Source organism: Pomacea canaliculata, linkage group LG6 (genome assembly GCF_003073045.1).
Source record: "Pomacea canaliculata isolate SZHN2017 linkage group LG6, ASM307304v1, whole genome shotgun sequence".
NCBI classification, from domain to species: Eukaryota; Metazoa; Mollusca; class Gastropoda; order Architaenioglossa; family Ampullariidae; genus Pomacea; species Pomacea canaliculata.
In genome coordinates this window covers 9,142,346-9,158,420 of record NC_037595.1, presented here as the reverse complement: position 1 = coordinate 9,158,420, position 16,075 = coordinate 9,142,346, and the positions used below count along the sequence as shown (strand labels likewise).

General features: G+C 39.8%; 1 protein-coding gene across 6 annotated transcripts in view; it reads right to left on the bottom strand.

Annotated features, from left to right (window-relative positions):
* Positions 1-9,508, bottom strand: part of LOC112566270 (receptor-type tyrosine-protein phosphatase delta-like) — a 42,043-nt gene extending 32,535 nt beyond the window's left edge. For 4 of the 6 annotated variants that reach the window (XM_025242325.1, XM_025242331.1, XM_025242330.1 and 1 more), the window contains exons 1-12: positions 9,224-9,508; positions 7,144-7,714; positions 5,534-5,773; positions 4,849-5,106; positions 3,894-4,166; positions 3,202-3,474; positions 2,674-2,856; positions 2,370-2,477; positions 1,797-1,999; positions 1,422-1,596; positions 924-1,223; positions 82-221 (exon numbers count right to left, since the gene is read on the bottom strand). In XM_025242325.1, coding sequence (XP_025098110.1) covers positions 82-221; positions 924-1,223; positions 1,422-1,596; positions 1,797-1,999; positions 2,370-2,477; positions 2,674-2,856; positions 3,202-3,474; positions 3,894-4,166; positions 4,849-5,106; positions 5,534-5,773; positions 7,144-7,714; positions 9,224-9,493 — 2,994 coding nt within the window. In that variant the 5' untranslated portion in view covers positions 9,494-9,508. The remainder of the gene's footprint in view (positions 1-81; positions 222-923; positions 1,224-1,421; positions 1,597-1,796; positions 2,000-2,369; positions 2,478-2,673; positions 2,857-3,201; positions 3,475-3,893; positions 4,167-4,848; positions 5,107-5,533; positions 5,774-7,143; positions 7,715-9,223) is intronic. The other 2 variants (XM_025242326.1, XM_025242327.1) reach the window with 2 other exon arrangements.
* Positions 9,509-16,075: the final 6,567 nt, after the last annotated feature.

The window sequence follows — 16,075 nt, the reverse complement described above, 5'->3', positions numbered from 1 at the left end:
TTTGTATTGTGTGTGACAGAAATACTTTAAAAAAAGATGATTTAAACAAAGTACAAATATTGTTCAGGAAATGTGTTTCACCATGGAGTTGCTGATGATGACGTAGTAGGCGCGGATAATCCCGTGTTTGTTTACAGGCTCCTTCCACGTGATGCTGAGTGTCCTCGGCTTCTTGATGTCCACTTCCGGGTGAACAGTGAGATCAGTAACAGCCTCTGGTACTGTAAGGGAGGCAAATACAGCATTTGTGTTATCTGCAAAAATAAATCTGGTCCAAAGGAAAGGGTATATGATAGGAGGAAATCGTCATGAAAACCGAGGTTTTCGTCGATAATTCATCTGAAAACAATCGACTCAATCCGAAACCGACGAAAACAAAAGCAATCATTTTTTATGAATTAAGGAAAATACAACTAATTCGTTTCATACACTCCGTTATGTATACCAAAAGCACATTTTGTAGAGAGTAAATATCGTGTTTGATATTAAAAACAGTGAGAAATATAAAATTAATATAAAAGACAAAAATAAAGAGCTGTTGGCTTTGGAAATTCTTTTTGGCCTCGTGATGAAGTTAAAAGGAAAGAATTAACTCAAGGTTTCACTATATACTGATATCCAGGCACACAGAGCTAAACGTTTATTTTGTTGAGTGCTTAAAAAGAAGTCAAAGAAGAAAATAACTACAATAAATTGTTTTCTTTCTTCAGGCAGGCACATAAACTATTAAAGTAGATTGCGATAGCATGAAGTCTGGTCAGAGAGGTTCAGCAAATGTGAAGATAAAATAACGAGAAATGTGCAAAACTTAACGCAACAAAGAGATACAGGAGAAAGGAGGAACACTAGTGTTACACCCTACAATAAATCCCTGTAGTTTATTTTGTCAACCTAACGAATTGCGATGTCTCTGCTGTTCTCACCAAATTCTGCCGTTTGAAAATATTTCTCCTGGACTCGTCCTTCGCCCTCTTTGTTGACCGCGACGATGGAGAAGGTGTAGTTGGTGAAGTAGTCCAGTCCACACAGGAAGAGATTCGTTTCACTTGTATTTCTTGTATAACTTGGTTCAGTCGTTTCCAGTCTCGTGTCAGAGTTCTTTCTGTATCTCAACACAAACTGGAGTACATCCGAGCTGTTGCCGTTTGTCGGGTAGCCCCAGTCCAGTGCAAGACACGAGGCGTTGTGTGCCCCGCCTGAGAAGTTTTCTACTGCATCCAATACTGAAATATCATGTAAACATGTAAACATGTAAACATTACTCCTGTCTTCTTTCCATACTCTAAGTACAAAAATGTCATTAAATGTTGGTACACGAACTTTAATCAAGACAACAAAGACGATGACAATAAAAGCAGCAGCAACAACAACAATGACAATAAATAATGTGATAGGAGTGATGACAGTTGTCAGATACCTACACTGATCGTCAGTTTTTAACTGAACTGCTGGGCCTGTAAACTGTGACGTAGAAGCAGTAACCCGGATGTCGTAATTCTCGTACAGCGAGAGATTCCTCACGAGAACTGAGAAATGTTTCTCGTCTCCACTGAAGTAGGAAGTAGAGCCGCCCTGGACAGTCGCCTTTCGCGTCCGCTGAGAGAAGAAATAATTTGTACAACAACTACAATTAGCTTTACATTTTTTTTTGTTTTATTTAAAAGTGTTTGTTTTTAATTTTTATTATTATTACGTTGTTATTGTTTGGTTTCTATATTGTATTTTTGTAAGATTAAGCACACGTACAAGCTTCATTCTTGATTGTCTGTTTATCTAAAGTGTCTAACACTACTCACATGTTTGTTACCACAGTGTAGTTTACAGTGATTTCCCTGGCAAGTTAAAGTCTGTAAATAATTCCCGCCTCGTGTGCCAGTGACAGACAGACGATATTCTGTGATGACTCCATTCGTCACTTCCGGTCTGGACCATGAAATATTAAGGGACGTTCGATCTTGTGTTAACCGTTTGTATGTGAGGTCAACGACCGGCCCAGGAGCTGAAGAAATCAAAACATTTTTTTTGTATATAATGTTTTCTGATATTTTGTATAACATAGTCTGTTGGGTCATCTGGTATGGTAAGAGAAGAGAAAAAAAAAAAACAGAGTGAGAGGAACGAAAATAAAACCGAAGATTTGTGAATATGTTTCTATTAGACAAATCTTTGGTAGATCGCAATAATAAAATTATTTAAATTTCACTGGGAAGATTAGAAAAATTGTGCTTGTTGATAGTCTCTGTTACCCGGATGCTTAGCTAAATTTACAATTGAATTAACGTCCCAGATGTCCTCATGTAGTCAATTCAAGTGGGTGTTGATGTTGAACAAGAGAAATATCTAAAGAAGAGGCCAAATATACTGGATACCTTTCTCGGGCGTTGATATCCATTTGGTTTCAGGCATTCTTCTTGGTGTTCCGGTTACTAGGAGTGTCACAACGAAGCATTTTCCTGCGAAGATCGGATGCGAAGAATCCATTAAAGATAAATCTTATAATAATTAGATGCAATAAATATCATAAAGGTGATCTCACACAGCCCGTTTGCATACCATTCCTGTAAGTCTGTATTCACTGATAGAATTAACAAGTACCCGAATCAATCCAAAAGTAAATGACACAGAGAAAAAAAAAAGAAAGGAATTTGAATTATTACATACTAGCAAACTTACCAAATGAATTAACTGAGACACTGAGGGGTGACTGAGTAATATTCTGGTTGTAAATAACGGTTTCATTGTTTTCTGAAACTGTTAAAAGGAAGGCGACACCGCCCTTGTCTCGCAGAGGATGCTCCCATATAATCTTTAGAACTGGTGAGTCCAGTGAGGGATGTACCTCAAATTCACTCAGCCCTGAAACACATCAAGATGCTTATTTTGCTTACTGGCCTCTTTCACCTGAGAGCAGTTTATTTCTCATTGATTGACTACCTTATTGCTTACATTAGTTTATTGTCTTTTTCAATCAGTCAATTAAAATCTTCCTTTTGTGTCGAAGTGGAATGTACTGAAAGTGTTTACACTTCTTCAATTCTTGTGGCTTCAACACAACATGTATAACTGAATTTTTGCTGTCATCTTAATGGCATCTTATTTTCGTAAATCACTCATTATCTGTCAATCTGTGCCAAAAAGTAATAATTTGGGGTAAACCAGGTATCTACATATGGACTTGTCCCCTCTACCTCCACTACCTACCCTCTAGACTTGTGGCTCCACTGACAGTTGTATAGTCACTCGTTAAATTGCAGAACTTCACCCTCACTTTCAGAGTGTAGTTTGTTCCAGGAGTAAGGTTGCCCACCTTGTATGAAAGTTTATCAGTCACATGAACACGATCACGTGACCCGGGTTTCTGAACTGTGACCTCATACTCAAAACTGTCGACGTCTCCAGCAGGTGGGCTCCACTCAAGTTCAATCCAGTTATAACCCGAAGACACAACGGTCAATCTTTCTACCGTGCCCGGGGCTGAAATGTTTAAAAAAAAGTTTGTCTCGTGTAATTTCAAGAGAGAACATTTTTACTCTTAAAAATACATTAAACTAATTTGCATTTTTTCAAAATGGTGATCTTGGCTTGTAGTAATCTTGCAAAAAATGCAGCTAAACAAATACAGCAAATGGGGATGTCACCAAACAAGGCATTTGAATGACGAAAACTAGCATTTTGTTCTACCAGTGAAACAATACAGCGGTTAAAACAACGCGTCTGTGTACGCTCACGTTTTCGTATTATAGAGTTTTCATATAAACAAGTACCAAACAACATATATTCCACCATGTGGATGGAGGGTGACAAAGAGAAAAATCGTTGGGTCCTTTGGGCGCACAGGAGGTAACAAAGAGGTGTTCATAAAAGGGGGTGACCCAGTTATAGACAATATTTACCTGTACATTCTGTGATCTGTAAGGGGGAACTCTTTTTTCCATGTTTCACAGCTTGTATACTGATGGTGAACCTCGATCCATATGAAATGTGAATACGAGACGTGTACCTTGGTCCCGAAGGTGTCACCACACTTGGATTTATATCGGTTCTATTTTCAACTGTAACAACAAATTCTTTGTCTTTGTTGGAACCAGAACTCCACCAAATATCCACGCGCCATGTGTTTGTCAAACCAGTGTTTTGTAGTCTTCCGTCTCTAGGTTTGGAGGGAGCTGTAACAAAACTGAAATGCTTTGTTTCAAGACGAACTCACGCCCACACACACACACATATATATTTATCAAGATCTATAAAACGAGCTTTTACTCAAAGCTTGTTTATTAAACAGTTACTTAGATACATTAGACAAGTCTCACTAGGCACAATCAAACTATTTTCTTTATCTAAACCTTCAGCTTTGATACTCGTCAATACTTCAATTGCGTTTAAGGTTTGTTTTGATTTATTATTCAAATGTAATGAATAAAGTTTGTTAAATATATTAGCACTCACAAGATTAAAGCACAATACTGATAATAGTATTGTAAAATGTTACCTTCCTAATAACGTGTAAGTATAAATTCACGTAATTGTTTTTATTAAGCGAATATTATAATTAACTAACACATGGACTTCAACCGTACATATGAGAACCATTATCGTAGAAATGTATGTCAGTCCACTGAACTGTAACAAGTTAGGGGACAGACGGATGTAGAGATAGAAGTTAGACACATAAATAACATGGTGGAGTTTTACCTTCAGTTCTGGACGATTTAATAGTGTGGTTAAATGTGACTAAATGTAATAGCAGTTACATGTAAATCACGTGCCTTGTGATCTTAAACTCGCGTGATGTATTATTTATAACTATATCTATCGGGTGCGTTATTACCAAAATTACAAGTGACTCACTCGTGTAATCAGAGGTGGATGCGGGTACACGACTCAGGACTGAGTTACTCATGGCGTAGACAGAGACGTTGAACTGTTCTCCAGGAGACAGACCACAGTAAGTCCAGGTAGTCTGTGTTGTTACATGTCGTGTTCTTCTATCCAGGTACATGACATAGACTCTGTACTGTTCTGTCACACCTGTTCCAGGTGACCACTCGGCTTCCATGCACGTGTCGTTCACAAAGGTGATGTTGAGGCGTTGAGGTGAGCTAGGTGCTAGAAAAGCAGCAGAACGACCGTTTAACAAAATAAAAAGTGTACAAAAGGATATAAAGAAGGGTTGATCCCTTCATAGATGTCCTCGTCGTCTATAGAAAATCAAACTTTCATGATACTATGTACATGAACATGTAAGGCCAGTGAGTGTAAAGCAGAGTCTTTGTATTTCAATCTCAATCATTTATTACCTCAGTTACAATAAAAATAATACAATAGTAAAATGTATGTAAATATTTTAATTAAAACTGCTTTTCAAGGATTAGGAAACCACTTGCTAGCAATGTACACATTTTTCTTGAATCACATTTTTTTTTAAATGGCAATTTATTTTAGCATTTCCTGTTTTCAGTAGAATTGTTCTTAAAGAAATACAAAACAAAGTGAAGTAGCTGCTGAGATTGTTGGTGAGATGCTCAAGACTTACCAATAGTCGCATTGGCCGTACCAGTGGAGCTGTTTGAACCCCAGACGCTGACCACGGCTTTAATCCCACTTCCCGGGTGGATGGGAGAGAAGTCTACTTGTGTTCCAGTGACATTTAACATCTTGAAAGTTGTGTTGTACTTGTTGGAGATGTTGATGTAGACTGTGTACTCTATATTGTCTCCCTCCCAGGATATGTTTACTGAGTCGTTTCTCTGTGTTACTCTGAGATTGCGCGGCTCTGTAACACCCAGCATTACATTGTAATGACCAGACACTTGACACAACCACATCAATGTAACGATGCTTGCTAAGCAGGTTACAAAACATCTGGTAACAACCGATTTCGTTAATCGTAGGATGAGAAACAGAAATCACTGAATGAATAATAAAAATATGCTATTAGTAATTTTCACATCTACCAGATAACCTTTTATCATTTCTGCTAGTAGATAACTTTGTTAAAAAAAGGTTTAGCTCTCAATCTTTTATTAGCACTACCTAACATCCATTTAAAAAATATTTAGAAAATCCCCAGCAGAGAATAACACGAAACGCTTTCATCGACTTGGTTTATCTGCCACTTTCTCTAGAAATAAACGAAACTAATGCGCCTGCAAATGACTTCCTCCTCAAAACTGGTTAAAGTGCTGTAAAGAAAGTTGAACCTACACAGTAACTAAACAAATCTACAGAAAGAGAAAAATATTTATTTTTTATAAATTTGTGGGGTTTTTTTTTTGTTTTTTCTTTTTTTGTAGATTTGTTCAGTGTAGACTCCACTTTCTAAACAGCCCTTAAGGATCTCGACTTTGCGGATGACTTCAGCCTGTTGTCCCACAAGCAGCAACGTCCACAGACAAAGCTCACTCAGCTCTCAGATGAAACAGCGATGACCATCAACATCAAGAAGACGGAGGTAATGCTAGTCAGCATCCAGCAAGAAGCCCCACTCCAACTACATGGGGGATGTATTACAGAGTTTGACCGTTTCACATACCTTGAAAGCATAGTCAGCAAATATGGAGGTGCAGATGAAGATGTGAGAAGCCGAATAAACAAAGCCAGGCTTGCATTCCACACCCTGCGACCTATCTGGAACTCCAAGGCTTTATCTCTACACACCAAGATCCGCATCTTTAACACACGTGTAAAGTAAGTCATTCAATATGGATCTGAGACATGGCGAGTGACAAACACGATCAACAACATGCAGACATTCATCAACAGATGTCTGCGCCGCATCCTCAACATCAGATGGCCCGAGAAGATCTCCAACACAGACCTGTGGGGGAGAACCAACCAAAAACCTGCCAGCCAAGTCACCAAGAAACGGAAGTGGGGCTGGGTCGGTCACACGCTGTGATAGCCGACCGACAATTTAACAAGACAAACTCTGGGCTGGAGCCCAGAGGGGAGGCGCAGAGCTGGGAGACCTAGACAAACATGGAGGAGATCAGTCCACAGAGAGGAGGAGGCAGCTGGCATGACATGGTCCCAACTGGAAAGGGACGCTAGAACCGTATCCGCTGGCGTGGTGTAGTTGCGGCCCTATGCTCCACGGGGAGGGGGGGGAACAATAAGAAAAAAAAGTGAAACTATAAAAATAACCTGCATAGCAACGGGTTTCTATTTTGAAGTAGCCCTCAGCGCAGACACATACACCAGAAGCACAGGTGCTGCGGTTAATGTTTTTCTGGCAGTCTGAAGGTGAACGGCACGTGTCGCCCAGAACCAAAGGTCGTCGTGTAGTTGTTGTAGATGTTGTCGACATCTCAGTCGTTGTAAGAACCGTTGACATATCGTCTGTCAGGTGCTGAGATGCCAACATCAGCTCAGCCGACCTCGTGGTCTGCGTGTTAATTTGAGTGCTCTCCCCTTGTTGTGTCCCGCGTCGCACTTTCGTTGTCCGGACAGGTGTAACCCTGGCATACGTACTTCTTTTCCTGGAGACCTTGCCCTGGCCTTTCTTGTTACCTCTGGTAATAACAAAGTTGGGTACATCGGACTGACTTGTCAGGGCGTCGCTGGATCTGGAATGTTCGTCCGACTTGGTCACTTCCGTCCCGTACTGTGCTCCGGTGGAGTGTACGTCGCTGACCTTTTGGAGTGATGACGCATCACGTGACGAACTGTCAGCAGGTAGAGTAGCTAGATCGTCAGTAGACGCAGAATGAATGAGCTAAAAGGAGAGACATTTTAATAAAAAAAAATTAAATTAGCGAAAAATCATTACAGATTATAATAATAAGAAGAAATGCAAAATTTATAAAGCGCATGCTCACACTCCTAAGGAGATAGTCTTAGCGCTTAAGAATAAAAACGAAAATAGACAGCATACGAGTGAAAGGAAAACAAATAACATATGAACTATAAAAGAATAAACTATCCTACTAACGAAGAATAAAATCAAATACAGAAAACACAAAAAGGAACAAAATTATAAGAATAAGAACAACAGCTGAGTTTCTGGAGTTTGTGAAGAAGGTATACAGGGCAGCCAGCAAGCAAGGACTTGCAGTAATCAAGTCTGGATAAAACAAACACACAGACAAGATGTTGGTAGTGCATGTAGACAGAATGTAACGGATGGCGCTGATCTTGAGTAGTTTATAATAGGCAGACTGACAGACAGCTGTCACTTGTCTATTGTATTATATATTATGTAGAGTTGTCCTCTCTCTCACTAAATATGTAAGGATGTGAGAGACGAAGGCCTCTTCAAGATTTTCAAGCAGACAATGAGCTTCCTGCAGTTTTAGCCTCAGTGCGCATGTCCTACACCAAACTCCTCGCGCCCTCTGTGATGGCGATGACTACTATCCAACGTTCGTAAAAGGAAGATAACAGACGGCAACCAGGATGTTTGTTGAGGAAAGTTTCACTCACATCCTCATTGGCTGATAAAACCTCTTCCGCCGTAGTTTATCAAATTGCGGTTACTCGTTCACCATATCTATAAACTGATCACCGATTTCCACTACCATTATCTTCTCCTTCTTCTTTTTCTTCATCCTTGTAATCATCAAAACCATCATCAGGCAGGAAGTAAGTTACAAATTGTCACTACTGAGACAAAAAACGGGTAGAATGTACAGACAGTAAAAAATGTAGACATTGTGTGGGTGAAAGCCAGGCTGGCGACTTTTCGGGAGAAAAGCTTTATATAATAACCGTTCTGACATCATCGGGTGGCGCGCGCACACATACACACACACTGCATGTTTGGCTGAGTTGCTTTAAAAGGCATGCAGATGTCGGTAAAATGATGACTAGCAATTCCAGATACAATCATTATTCAACAGTCAGCGAACTCTTCTTTCCATCATTAATCATCTTTCCTGCCATTTTTCCTTGTCTCGTTCTATTAGATGCATCTCGATACAAACTCACGAAACCATGTCAGCAAACAGCTTCAGCTGTTAAAATATATTTTTTTCTCTTAACGCCATTTTAGAAGAATATGTTTTCTAGAGAGTGTCTATTTTAATAGTTCTCAATAGTAAAGTGACCACATCATATAATGAATAGGATGTAAAATGAAAATCTCTCACAGCACATCATACTTCCTCATTCGTCCCTCATATTCTGCGTTCACCAAACGATCTCGACCGTTGAACGGCACTACCGCTGACACAAGCACAAACACATCCACCAAACCTATTCTTTAGTGACAAACAATGTTGCTTACCACGCAATGCAGCATCACCATCATCGCCGTAACCACCATCTTGGCTGTCACCGCTGCTGTCATTGTCCCCAGACCAGTCTGTCTAAACCATCTTACCATGGTGACAGGCTGGTGAGCAGTGGAGACTGGCAAGAGATGGGAGCATGAGGCTGAAAGGTCCTGAACAAACTGGCAGAACACGCAGCCACACTGGTGTGACTCGTCCTGTGTAGTGCCCACTTCCGCTTGTACAGGATGCCGCCTGAAGTGGTCGGCCCTGGGTACCAACATGACCAATATATGGCAAGTGCATCCGTATACAAAATCCCGGCATATTTTCTCCAGCATCTAACCTCTTTTCAAAAACAAAAAAAATCCACCACACAAATTTGCGATTGGCTCTTTCTGCTAATAGGGTCTGTCTGTGACTGGTGCAATCTTCAAGACTTACTTTAGTATTATTTTTTTTGTACCTCAGTAAACTTCTTATAGAAAAACCTTAAAATTGTGCGTGCATGCTTGTGTGTATGGCATGTGCCAAGAAATCATTAGTGGCAGCCATTGTTTGTCAGCCGTGAATCCATGTGCTCCCCTGAGGACCTGCATCATTTAAGGGACGAATGCATGGATACGGCCGCGTGCAGTGTGTCTGTCTACCTGCTTGTGCTTTAATTAATCTGTATAACAACCGGAAGAGACCATCTAGGATTATTACATAAAGCGCTTTTTTTTGTTTTTGTTTTGGTGAAACCGATGTAGTATCTCGATTGTTGCTTGGATGACTAAAGCGGATGTCTGTTTCATTGCGATTGCCTGAGGGGCTCGCTAGTTGGTGACAATAAGCGGATTACAAAATACATCTAGGTATGTGTTAATATGATATTTAATATGTTATTTCCCGAATTTTTAATGTCTCCATTTTTTCCTCATCGTCGACCTTCACGGTTACAAACATCCACGTGTAGATATAGGTCAACAACCACCATCATAAAAATGTAACCAGTGAGCCAGTGAGACCTGTTTCTGTACTTGATTGTTCTGAAAAAGGAAGAGCGTTTATTCACTAAGATTTTGAAAAACAATGGTTAACAACGATTTGAAAGAAAAGGTTTACCTTCCTGTCTTGTGACTAAAATTAACACTTGTTTCCTTTGTTAAAAACAAGTATGTCAAAAGAAATACTGTTTCTTCGAGAAACACAGAACTGGCATTCGTTTCCTTATCATTAGAAAACATAATCAAATAGTGTAACATTCTGATTCAAAGGTAACAGGATTATCATTAAAGTTCCCAACAGAACCCACACAAACTTCCACGCCGTCGCGTCTCACTGACAAGGGAACTAACCCAGAGGGCATGTGTAAACGTGTATGAACAGCAGTTGTTCCCCTTAACATGCGCGTCTGTTTCTTGTTCGTCAAGTTCTCACACTAACAAAGTTAAAGTCTCAGTGCCATCATGAATGAAAAAGAGAAGAACAAATAGAGAAAGTCACAAAGCCTGTTTCGACTTCATGAACATGAGGCAGGAGCACTCACACTCCCCGTGCTCTGTAGGAGTAACCACTGACTCCAGTTATTGAAGACAAAATATATTCTCACTCTTTAAAGCACAGTTTCAAAAGACACAATGCTCCAGCCACCCTCTGTTGAGCAGCTGGACTATGTTTTGTGTAGAATTACTGATGACCATGCCCCAGTGTCTCCACATATGATGCACCAGTCCACATGTCTACTGTGGTATTTGAAGGTCGGTATTGAACTCCGTGACCTTAAGTGCACCCGCCGGCGAGCTGAGTGTGTTTAGTGGAAGACTGGACTCACTTCGAGAAATTACTCTCGGGCCTGACAATCAGACTATTGTAGCGCTAATTTATCCCGTCTTTCAGTAAATGTTCTTGTAATGATAAGTACGAGAAAAAAAATAGAAAATTTCCAGCGAGCAAAATTCTTGGGTTGACACCATGGAAGTGAGAAAAATTGGAGACAAAGCGTGCTAATTAAGAAGCAGACAACAAACCAAACTAGAATTGTGTCTAGACGAATCTGTCTTTTTCTGGGACAGATGATTACAATGGTAGAAATCGGACACGAATCGAACCGTCTGTTGGATATTATCTGAGTGTATAGCAAATGCTTCTATCCGGCAAATGGAACAACTGATAAAACTTGTTTAAAGAGCATATAAGTTCAGAGCACTTTTCTATCTATGCTAAATTCACTCATAATTTTTATTTGTATTAATATGTCTGCTAATGGCTTAGTTTCTGTTTGTTTACAGTTGTTACAGCAAAGAAAAGAATTCTTCGTTTGTCCAATTTGTTTATATATAATAGTTTGATTTTTATCTCTTTAAGTACAAATTTTAGCTCTATTCATTAGTTTACTGAACGTATTTTTTCTGTTTGCGCAGCACACACACACACACTCACAAAATACACTTACTGTTAGTTCTGTCTGTGTTTATTTCAAGGAATTTACTTTTGTGTCTACTAATTTTCACGTACTGCCTGCTACATACCAACATCATGACGAGTGTCACTGTTTCTGTCAGTATTTATTTAACTGCTCATAAGGGACTTATTTGCTAAGCTTAACAAAGCCTGCGCATAGTTTTTTTCGTTTGTCCTTTTATTTGTACTTTTTATGGCGTCTAACGAAAACGCGCGACATAACGGCTTTTGTTGAAGCTTCTGTACTGCTCTTGTTTTATTAACAGTATTATGCTTTGTCTTTTTTACTTTTAGTAATCTCTTTTATTCTAGAGACACTGTGTGTCCTCGTGCAATCCTGGTGTTGCCGTGCTAGCTGATTTCAACAAGGTCTAAACAAATTCGCTTCCGGTTTAACTGTCAACATCAAGAAGAGCTGACTACGCGAGCTCTCATATTGAGGGATGAACAAAAGCACACGCTTTATTGTCTTTGTGTTTTCAGTTGTTGGCTTCGTGTCATAAACAGATTTTTTGTAAACAAATAATAATAAACTAATAACAATAAATTAACAGAAGTATCTCAAGCCTATTGTTGACCTTTAAAATGTTATCTCGGTTTCGGATGTGAAACGGTCCACCGAGACCTGACAACCTACAATTTTGCGAAGTTAGTCTCGGACAGCAGTCCAAAAGACATAGAAACGACGTCAACGTTTGGCTGTTTGCGCATGCGTACAATAGTTCAGTGCCAATAAAAAAAAACCGGTCGCTACTCGTACTGCTGCGCCAGCAGCTGCTGCTTCCGTAAAAACACTCACTTCACTTGAAATTATTTTACTGTTTCCTTGCGAGTTCTTTGTGTCACCTCACTTCCACTTCCGGTGAAATCCGGATTGGTAATGCAAGGACAGCAAAGGGAAATGAATAATGCACCATACTGTTCCTGCGGACTTGTTGGAGCCAATCATCATGGGTTGAGGTTGTAGGTCAAGGACGAGGACATATGTGTCAGCTTTTGTTTTTTTAGGTCAGACCCTCTCAGACCGTTACTTGTAATTTCCACTGAGTGCACTTCTTTCCCGATGACGTCCCTTTCCTGCATGAGTAGGTTTTATCCACACATACATTTAGTCATTCATGCCTTTTTATGTCTCTGTCTTTATACTTTTCTTTGCCAATGTCTGGGAGGATGTCTGGGGATGTATGTGTTGGTGTCGTGCGAGGCTGTGAATGTCACTATTAGAATTGGTAAGAATTTATGGAAACATGCAAACGGGAGATAATCTGTGTCTTTTGGAGTAATACATTATAGAATTGTAGCGTGCATGTCTCTGGGAACTTAATGAGCTTTTGGCACGAAAGACTAGAAAGGAACTGAACCGTACAACAAAGATGGCTGTTTTAAGGCTTAACTTAAATTTTTCAAACATTAAAGTATTGTTCTCTAGTCGTTCAGGCCATGACTTACAGATTTCAATAAACTGAAGACTTGTAGCTACTGTTAAATTAAGAGTGAGAACGATTGGGCAAATGAGATTTGGTAATTTTTATGACTGTTGACCCGACTCCTGACAGTACAACAACAATACCACAACATGTTTATACCCTCCACCAAACAGACTCTCAGGCGTATAATTCAGAAGTCTAAAGATCATCGTACCAGGCAATAAATTCATGCAAGGCTATCCCATGGGTATCGTTGGTCTGTTAATAGGTAGTTAGTATGCTCTGGTCTTCACCATCGAAAATAAACTTTGCTTGATGTAGAATAATTGTGTTGATGTTAATTCTATATCACATCACCCGCCCTGGCTTTGATCAGTTTGCTGCCCACCATTTGTCCTCACTATTGTAAATATGCGCCAAGAGTTGCTTGTCCGTAGATGCCAATTGATCATACTTATTGGATTTTGTTATTGTGTCTTGTAAAAGTCCTTTGACCAGGCAGCCATTACAAGTGACCTGGGGAGCTTACGGCAATCCCGTTATTTGCTTAAATAATGCGCATTAGTCGTGAGTGAAGGAGTAGAGAGACTCGTTCGGTTGTAACAGTGTGCAAGGGAGCGTGGAAATAAGAGAGAGAGAATGAACCAGAAGATAAGAAGAATTCAGCTTCGTTGAGGACCTTTCACTGCTTCCACACCCTGTCCAACCCTTTTCCTGTTTTTCTTGCCTTTCTCGAGGATCACTTATGTTCTCATCTGATCACAAAAGAGAAGAAACGAGACAAGAAAGCAGACGGCAGCCAGCCAGATACAGTGTCGTCTGATGACCACAGGAGCCGGACAGCGATGCTAAGAGCGACTTCCAGCAGTCATCCGCCGCCTTTTACAGCGCACTGAAAGAAAAGTGGCGATGATTAGATCGAGCCTTTCAATACTGGTGATAATAGCACAGCGGGAAGTTCACCCGACAAGTGAAAGACCCCACTCAGAGTCTCCTCTACATGGTGGTCTCTGCAAAGTGGAGCCAATCTCAGTTATTTCACGACTTTTCCTTTACCTTGTCACGCCCTTCACCCCTAGAGCCCTCTGGGAGAGGTCATGGTCAACAGTTGACCATTGGGGTAGAGTGCAAGAATGAAGAGGTGGACATTCAACCATCGTCAAAACAAGCCATCAACTCTTTTAAAAAATTTTAAGTTTTTTCTGTAAAAAAATCTAGCAAAATAGTTGTGGAAAAAAATTATTATCAATAAAGAAATTAAATTAGATTGTAAAGCTCTTTTCTTCTAGTTAAAATCTTTATGAACCTTTGCAAAATTCTTAGCAAATTTAAGCTAATACAAGGACATATTAATAAGAAATTTAACGAAATACATAGACAACTGAAATAGAATCAGATAAACAGCTAATCTAATTTCTATTAAACAATTATAAAGATTGCTGATCAAATATCTGACCGACAAAGAATTGGTAAATGGAGGGACTGAGGCTGTCCTTCCTGAGTTCATGAACAGGAGGAACGCTGCCAAGTGCAAGAGTTTAGAGAGGAGGACAATTATAAATATATTTTTGTTGCATAAAATTCTGATGTTTGGCAATGACAGTTTCTAGCCAAGCTTTTGACCATTGTATAATCCTTTTAGAAAAAAAATGTATTTCATAAATGATTATTGTGAGTATTATTATTCTATTTTGTTTCTTCAGGAGAAATAACTATACTATTACAAATTCTTTTATCAGGAGAAATAAAAACGAAAATCAGAGTGCCTATGACAAATTTTAATCAACCTGCATAGCGAAGAGGGAAAAGTGGCTGTCTTTATTAATTTCATTAATAAAGCGAATGTACGAGGTAATTGAGCATGGAAAGAAAACTCAGTCATCTGTAAACATGCCATTTTCATTATCTGAATCCTGTGCCTGGTGTACTCTCTAGAGGAGGTGAGAGAGAAGAAAAAAGAAAGAGCAGCTGCCCCCAGGAGACGTTCGGAACCTCTGTACGTTGGCCATGTCATGGATGGTCAACATTATTTCGGACGTGTCGGTGACGTGTGGGAGGTCAAGGGTGACATTTATCCCCCACGGGGCTCGGCAACTGTTGTCCAATGGGAATCACTCATCTTTGGACCCTTCACGTCCCCAACCCCACATCATTCATTGCTTATACCAAAATGAACACATAATGAAATAGCTGCTTAAAAGTTCTCAGAGCTGCATTTACTTATAAAGAAACCTAATACTATTCTTTATTCTAAGTCTATTTTGCATTCTTTTTTTTTGAATTCGTCATTTCCATTTTTGTAAATTTGGCAAGAAGTGTTTATATGCTGGGTCCCTATGTGGGTTAATTCCCCTCTTGGTGCTTAATATAATTATTATTGCGCACGTACCTTTGGAGAGGGGAGGAAAAGCAGACGGGGATCCACAGGGTTAGTAAACATTCCCTCCATCAGCTCTAGCCCCCCCCACATTGCTATGAGTAGTGTATAGCTCCTCTCACCGTGCAGCTGGGTGAAGCTGTAGATGAGGGACTTGACAGTGTCAGAGACATGAGAAAAGAGGCATGCTGCTGCAGCATATCAGGACTGTTTTAATGACCGGGTATAAGAAATATGCGCACATTTGACTTCATGTACTTGTACACACACATTCTCTCTCTCATACACTCCATTTCACACACATGCAGAATCGCACAAACCTGATTGAATACTTGCACAAAACGTCTGTAATATTTAATCCAATATCTAAGAACAAACAAGACCACACAGATACAAAACAAAATGTGTTACTGTCCTCATCAAGCACCATATTTAACACCCACTTCCCCATCCTCCCACTTCCACCTTCGTACGCATGCGCTGTCCACATGCATTGCCGGGATCGATGTCGTCAGTTTAATTTCTCAGCTAAAACAATCATCAACCTTCTAAGATGTTAGTCGTCTTGATTGCGCGAGACTTTATGGTGAAGACACTGGGTGGCCATAAAGCCAGAA